Genomic DNA, 7500 nt, shown 5'->3' with positions numbered 1-7500 from the left:
TCAACCTGGTAGGAGACTAAGAGGACTTGATGTGTTGTCAGTGGAAAAGCAACTTGCCATTACCCTATACTTTTTGAAGGATCAAGGCTCTCTCACGATGACAGCAAATGCATTTGGAGTTGCGCATTGCACAGTCTCCGTAGTTGTTCGAAAAGTATGCAACATTATTACTGATGTTTTAGGTCCAAGATACATAAAATTGCCCAATACCGTTCAAGAAATGAAGGAACTTATTGATGGCATGGAAAATAAATATGGTTTTCCACAGGCCTTTGGATGCGTAGATGGTACACATATTCCCATTGCACAACCAAGCGAGAATCCTCATGACTATTTTAGTTATAAACTGAAATACACCTTGAATGTTCAAGGAGTTTGTGACTGGAAAGGGCTATTTTTAGACGTCGACGTGAAATGGCCAGGGAGTGTGCATGATGGAAGAGTCTTTGGTAATTCGAGAATAAACAGACTTTTAAGAGAGGAAAGACTTCCTATGTGTTATAAAGAAATTTTACCAGGCTACGAAAACATACCTGTTACATTGTTGGGGGATCCTGCTTACCCCCTACTTCCATACTGCATGAAGGAATTCCCCAATACTCGCACAAATGAAGAGGTTATCTTTAATAACATGCTTAGGAGTGCTAGAAACCCAATAGAGTGTGCCTATGGCCGTCTTAAAGCAAGATGGCAAATCTTAAACAAAAGAAATGACATGGGATTGAATGTTATCCCCAGCATTATTTATGCCTGTTTTGTACTTCACAACATTTGTGAGTTGCAGGGCATGAATGTAGAGGATGATGTTGTTGCACAGCAAATGGCACGTGATAGACTGGCACAACCTGAAAATGCACCAGAATGGTTATATTCTTTCAACACTGCTGAGGGAGCTTATGTGAGAAACATAATCACATCCTTCTACAAGGAACACATTCCTCACTGATTTGTTTATTTAGCTTATACTGCTATCTAAAATAAACAGATTCCTTTCTGAGTGAATGTAGTCATAATCACATAAAACTTGTGAGGTTTTAATAACAGAACAGCAAGCTAACTAGTGGAATCAAGATCGTTCCACTTAAACTAAAACATAATCCTTTGGGTGCGTAGATGGTACACATATTCCCATTGTACAACCATAGAGTTGTAACTCTGTTCCTTTTTTTTATACTTGAAAGCACAGTTTTATAGGAACTCACTCCACCTGTCTATTATAGAAATCAGTTGTAGTGTTTGTTTTGTTATTTCATTAATTTTCCTGGTGGTATTGTCTAATTAAATAATTTCTTTTGTTCTTGTTCCAGAGGCAAACTCGATAGTTTTCATGGCTGTTTAGTTCATTGTGTTGTTATTTTACTTGGATTTAATAAACTGTTAAAATATACTCGAACAAATGCAAGTTGTCTGGATTTATCTTGTTGTTGCTTTATAGAACAGCTTAACTAGCCCAAATGTTGGAGTTATAACACCTTGCAATTAAAGATGCATTTAAATAACATTTAAACGCTTAAATAATAATGTTTACATTCCTCATATATATTAATATGAATATGTACTGGAAATCATATAGATTAAATATCAAATCTTTAAAGGGACCTGTAACACAACAAATGTCTTTTTGTTCATCTAGGATATCACTGTTATGTAATCATCAGAGCTGAAAGCTTTCATCTTCTAATAGTGTACGAGTAGGCCCTAGAATTGGTCCTTGCTCATTGATGGACTGCATCACTTCCTCACTACCAATTCTGCTGAACTGGGAGGGTACAGAACGTCTGGTTAATGGGGTACAATAATTGTTGTTGCCATATGAAGGTGGGGATGCAAAGCCACTGTATGTATTGAAATGTGGGTGGGAAACTTAAGGAACATTATTCTGGGGTTGACCAGAGAGAGCCATTGCCAACATTTGCATCCCACTGGCAATTCCATCTCCAAGAGATGTTAAACACATGGTCATCTTTGATATGGACTCTTCCAATGTCTTGTTTGATTGTTGAAATGACTCCATCATTTCTTTCTTCATGAGAAGATCTTCTTTAGCAGTATTCATCAACAGCTGGTCTCGTTGCGCCTGGGACAGTGTTTTCTCCATATGCCTTCTCTTATTGTCAACCAACTTGGGGATGTTGGAGAGAGAGACACCTTTACTTTTTTTCTGACCTGGGGATAGTACTGGGGTTTCTGCAGATAGGCTTTCACTGGAGGAATCAGTTGACTCTACAGTTGATGCATCTACAATTTGTAAAATTGAATAATTGGAGGTAAAAGAACTGTCTTACAGAATAATTATTTCTTCTTTCTTAAATAATAGTCATTTTCATCACTTGCCATAAATCAACAAAAGTATGAACAGGCCTCTTGCCTCAGTTGTGATCAACAGCCAATAACTCTTCATAATATCCATTCAACATGCAGCACTCACTCAGGCAATGAATATCATGGGAATCATTACTAATGATAGAAAATTTGTTTTCATCTTTCAAAATAGTACCCCAAGTAGAACAATAAGAGAAGATGACTGTTAAATTTGTATGTTGATATTGGAGATTCAAAGGTTAAAATCTGTTTTTATATGGCCATGGGGTTTAGGACTCCTTTAAAAATTATCATTTGGCCTTTTAGCCATATATTGTAATAAATAGATAGATAAATAAATAAATAAATGAATAAATATAAAAATGAAGATTTAACTTTTTTAATAACACTAACCTTCTAGCGTTTCATTATGTATTTCCGAGCTGATGTCTGTTCCTAATGTGTCTGCATCAATTCCAAAGGAAAGGGACGTGGTAGCTGGCGAGCCACCCTATATTTCAGACAACAGATCGAAATTTTCTTGAACAATTTTCCCACTACCACTTCTTGTTCCCTTGTTCACTGCTGTGCGGAAATCTTGCCTCACGTTTCGAATCTTTTCTTTCACTCTATCGTACCCTTTTTTTAAATGAGTTCTTTCACTATCTATGTGTTTTTTGAAGGCTTCGTATTCTTTCTCACTCATTTCTTTGAGCGGTTTTATAGGCTCAGTAACAACCTCGGGACCAAATTCTTCTGGAAAATCGGCAGCCATACACCGACGTATCTCCGTATACATAGAGGCCAGGTCGGCCTCGAAATCGATTCCATTAAAGTCGCACTTCGTTTTGAAGTCTTTTAGGTATCTCAAAAAAAGTTCAACTTGATCAGCGCTCCATGCCTTGTTTTTAGGGTTCTTCTTGGTTTTCTTAGGGGCTGTTGACTGTTCTTTGTTCTCAGAGGCTTTTCTCTTGCCTTGCGCTGCTTGTGCTATCGACGGCCGACTAGGCAAAGTAAAGTTGTTGACAGTGGATGTGTGGGACTCCATCGGATCTTCTTCACTCACAATACCAGAATATGCTTGATTTTCTTCGCTCTGTTGCACGTTATCCAGATGAAGCCGGCGAAAAAGCTCGCCGGGTTTGTAAGCGTGGGCGGCCATATTGTTCTGCTTCAAATTTTGGCGCGCTTTGGCGCGCATGAACACGACCCCGGCTAGGCGGGTTACCCCACCTTGAGTCGTTTACATGGGAAAATGCGACCCCGGCTGACAGGGTTACCCTACCTGGCAGACCGGGCAACCCGCCTAGGCGGGTTACCCCACCTATCATGTAAACATGATCAAATAAAAATGAGAGATTATATGGAGAGGCGGGTTACCCCACCTAGGCGGGTTACCTCACCTACCTGGGGTCCCCCACCTCCATGTAAACAGGCCCTAAAACGACGCATCCTGCGTTTCTGTGTTTTTAATCAGTTTCAATCACTTAAGACTCTCAATTTCGCTGTTATGATTAGTTTAGACCACCCCACTCTACCCCCCAGAAAAGTAATTTCAAAAGTCGTGACAGCTAATACTCCAGAAAGTAGCGTCCTCCCCTTCCTTCAACAAACACACACATGCCGGCAAAAATTTTCAAACCCCTATTCCCCCCCCCCCCCCCCCCCTTGCCCGCGAAAAGGCTCTACATTTATTTTCACCCCTAATACGCATGAACATTGAAATAACAATTTAAGTGGCACTGCCTGGTATGACTATTTTTAAGCAAATACAGCGTGGAATAACGTTGACATTGATGTATTTCAGGGATTTTTTCGGTGGACGAGTCCTACAAGTCAAAGACAATATGTCCCCGTCATAGAGCAGAATTTGGCATTCGGTGGAGATGCTCTAAAGTGAGATGCAGCGTTCCCACAGAAATAGCTGCACATAAAACCGATACAGTTAAGGGTGATCACCGATTGGACAGCGTGCAATCTGCATTTGTATTAAGAGCTACAGGAAAGCTCGTTCCAGTTGGATCTCGTAAGTTAAATGTCGTTTCATTTTGTACCAATCGGCCACCTATTAGAGGGGTCAAGGAAGACTGAGAATACATGGAAGGAAATGTGACATTAACGGCGGATTTTTATTATTATTGTAGCAATATGTAAGATGTGCAAGCAACACTTAGTAGAAGTCAGTCAAGAAGAGCAGGAAAAAACGGTCGTACCAGAAATAGAAATTCAGTCATGTGTGGAAACTTTTGCAGAAGTAGTGGTAAGTAAAAAGAACACGTTTGTACACTCGTCTCCAAAGAGTATCATTTAATATAGAGAGTTTACGCAGGTCGTTTAACGGGAAATGGCAAACGCAAGCTTACCTTTTATTTCGTTTCTTTTCATCGAATTCTCAATAAAACCCCTCAAAAAATAGACAAAAGATCCTACATTTACAAAAAACACAAACCCTACCTCTTTCCCGAGTACCGCCTTACGTTCGATGGCAAAGGTGGAAACTAATGGCATTCTTTTTGTTTTATGATGTCTCACATAAGATTTCAAGCTAAGTGTGCCAAACCACATGTTTAATCTACTGCGCAGGTGTTCTTGATTCACTGAACTAGATTTTGATTCTTGTAATTGGCGAAGCGCGCGAAGAAAAAAAAAAATAGAATGCAAATTATTGGAACAAGAGTAAGACGACATAAGCGTGTTCTGAGAGAAATTGGAGGAAAATGAAAGCCGAATTTTCGTTTTAAAAATTATTTTAGGAACACTAGCTTACGCGCTTGAGGAAAGCTTCCAATCTTCCATCATTCTGTGTTGTTTGTCTCAGTTATAACGTCACTTGCTTACTCCGCTATTGTCTTACCCCAACTAGCTCGTTCCCAGGTTCCCAGGACCCTTTTCAAATAGTATGACCGTAATAGCGATACTGCTTGTGACAATTAACAACCACAGAGTTGATTTCGTCTCGGGGTTTATTTCACAATATTCACTGAGCCTGAGAAAAATTAGTATAATTGTGATTATCAGAGCAACTGTATAATTCTTTCATTTTCTTTGTTGTTTCGTAGCCTCTTTGAATTTTTGAAACTTAGTGCTGCAGTATTGCAATCACCTCGCGCGGGGTCATCATAGCAAGATATGACGTAATTGTCGACCACAAGGCAGAGCGCGCGCAACTCTATAATTACTTGACTAATTAAACTAAATGAAGAAAAAAGCCACGTTGAGATTACAATTTTTCTTATATATCTACCACCTTATCGTTTAGGGTGGCAAGATGTCATCTCTCGAGGAAAGTGAAAGTGAACAGTCTACCGAGGATTTTGAAGAAACGTTTGGCCAACTTAAAATCACCGACGAGACCTTTCTGTCACCTGACACGGCAAGCACTGCATCAACTTATAGTGACGAATCTCCGTCTATAACATCAAACGAACCACGAGGAAAGCTAAATGAGTTTCTTTTGTCATGCAAACTTGCACCACTTGGAAAGCCGTGGATCAGCTGGAGCGATTCTAGTGAAAGAACAAAGCTACGCCAAACCAGGAGAGCCACTGAAATAGTATCAACCGTTTTGAAGACAGTTTCTCCTGAAAATGCTGGTAATTTGTGGCAAAATCTAACTTCTTCTTCGGCTATGAACGAGGCTCTGGGTGTTGAAAAGTTATCACCTTCAGAACAATCATATTTACAGGCCTTAACTGAAGCGTACCACAACGCATCCAGCTGGGACACTCGCAGGCAGGTCCTTTCTATAATGACTAGTGTTGCAAGCTTCAACGACATTTCTCAGTACATTCCAGGTCTCACAAGGTACCGCTTCACCATGGCTAAGCTTCATCAGCTGCAGTTTGGCAGAGGAGCTGAAGTACCACAACAGCCCCTTACAAGGATTCGAGTGGACTTGGGTCAACTCGATCACTTCCTCGCTTTCATTACTAGTCCGCACTTAGTGCAAGACCTTCCATTTGGTCAAAAACATTTGAAGCTTTCTTCAGGGGACTTAATCGAAGTGCCCAACGTGATTCGCCTGATGATACCGCAGAGGGTGGTACAGCAATATAAGCAGTACTGTATGGAAACTAACTTCACGCCATTCAGTGAATCGACAATGCGGCGGGTACTCTCCGAATGCAGTGCTTCTGTAAGAAAATCTCTACAGGGGCTGGACTATTTTGCAGCCGAGGGTGCTCGCGCGTTTGATGACCTATCTGTTCTAGTCCGCCAAATTTCTCGCCATGGTCCAGGCAAGGAGTGGGAGACAAGGATTGCCCAAGCTCTCAAGACTGACAAGTTGTATCTAAAAGGAGACTTCAAGGTATTCACTTGACTAAGTAAATTTAGATAGTAACTATTGTACATTCGAATAAAAGAAGAGGGGAGAAATTCAACCTTTTTCTTGAAACAAAATAAAGTGTTGAGCTCGTTAATTTTCCTGCTTTTCGTTTAACTGATTATATATTGGGCTTATGTTCAAACTTTCTGTTATCAACAGGTTCACATCAGCAGCCCCTCTCAAGTTGCTGACCACTGTCCAGTGCTTGCTCTTAGCGACAGTACCGAGGTACATTATCAGCAACGTTGTGACCACGACCACACGGACAGGTGTGACAGATGCCATGGTCTTCTTGAAAACCTAACGGAGATTGAATGCGTCCTCAGTGAAACAAAATTTCCATCGCATGATGAAAATGACGAAGCTGTGTTCCTGTTCCAGACAGCAAAACGTGCCATACTGTCCTGGAAAAGTCACATCTTGAGATCAACTAACCAAGACCGGGCACGGTTAGACGTTTTGGAACAACTTGACGAGGAGAACATCTTAATTGTCAACGACTGGGCAATGAAATTCCTGCCACAGAGATATCGAGAATCTCAAGCAGACTGGTTTGGTAAGCGAGGGATCTCTTGGCATATCTCTGTGGTGTACCGTCGCTTGGATGGTGTGCTCCAGTGGCAGGGCTTTATTCATATAATCGAGTCATGCAACCAAGAAAGTTCCTCAGTAGTGCAAATAATACAAGATGTACTCAACACCATTAAGCTGGACAACAAAGAAGTTAGCGGAGCATATTTACGACAAGACAACGCCGGCTGTTATCACTCATCCTCAACCATTCTTTCTTGCCCAGTGATATCAGCCTCTACCGGCGTCAAGATACACCGTATTGACTTTTCTGACCCACAAGGCGGAAAAGGTGCTGCCGA

The 7500-nt window shown here is 40.8% G+C and overlaps 4 protein-coding genes and 1 pseudogene across 4 annotated transcripts in view; 2 read left to right on the top strand and 3 right to left on the bottom strand.

The window, feature by feature from the left end:
- LOC137975332 (uncharacterized) overlaps positions 1-946 on the top strand; it is a 1340-nt gene extending 394 nt beyond the window's left edge. The window contains exon 1 of the mRNA XM_068822423.1: positions 1-946. This exon is cut by the window's left edge and continues 394 nt beyond it. Coding sequence (XP_068678524.1) covers positions 1-946 — 946 coding nt within the window.
- Positions 1-7500, bottom strand: part of LOC137976120 (neuronal pentraxin-2-like) — a 207046-nt gene that overhangs the window by 167516 nt on the left and 32030 nt on the right. The window lies entirely within an intron of this gene.
- Positions 1-7500, bottom strand: part of LOC137976127 (neuronal pentraxin-2-like) — a 51944-nt gene that overhangs the window by 38109 nt on the left and 6335 nt on the right. The window lies entirely within an intron of this gene.
- LOC137976119 (uncharacterized) overlaps positions 1-7500 on the top strand; it is a 28800-nt gene that overhangs the window by 19086 nt on the left and 2214 nt on the right. The window contains exons 2-5 of the mRNA XM_068823396.1: positions 4109-4327; positions 4446-4561; positions 5561-6610; positions 6788-7500. The exon at positions 6788-7500 is cut by the window's right edge and continues 284 nt beyond it. Coding sequence (XP_068679497.1) covers positions 4457-4561; positions 5561-6610; positions 6788-7500 — 1868 coding nt within the window. The 5' untranslated portion in view covers positions 4109-4327; positions 4446-4456. The remainder of the gene's footprint in view (positions 1-4108; positions 4328-4445; positions 4562-5560; positions 6611-6787) is intronic.
- LOC137975330 (uncharacterized) lies at positions 1865-3463 on the bottom strand (annotated as a pseudogene).

The sequence above is a fragment of the Montipora foliosa genome, chromosome 11 (genome assembly GCF_036669935.1).
Source record: "Montipora foliosa isolate CH-2021 chromosome 11, ASM3666993v2, whole genome shotgun sequence".
Lineage (NCBI taxonomy): Eukaryota > Metazoa > Cnidaria > Anthozoa > Scleractinia > Acroporidae > Montipora > Montipora foliosa.
Note: the sequence above shows the minus strand (reverse complement) of the source record. Positions and strands in the feature narration are given on the sequence as shown.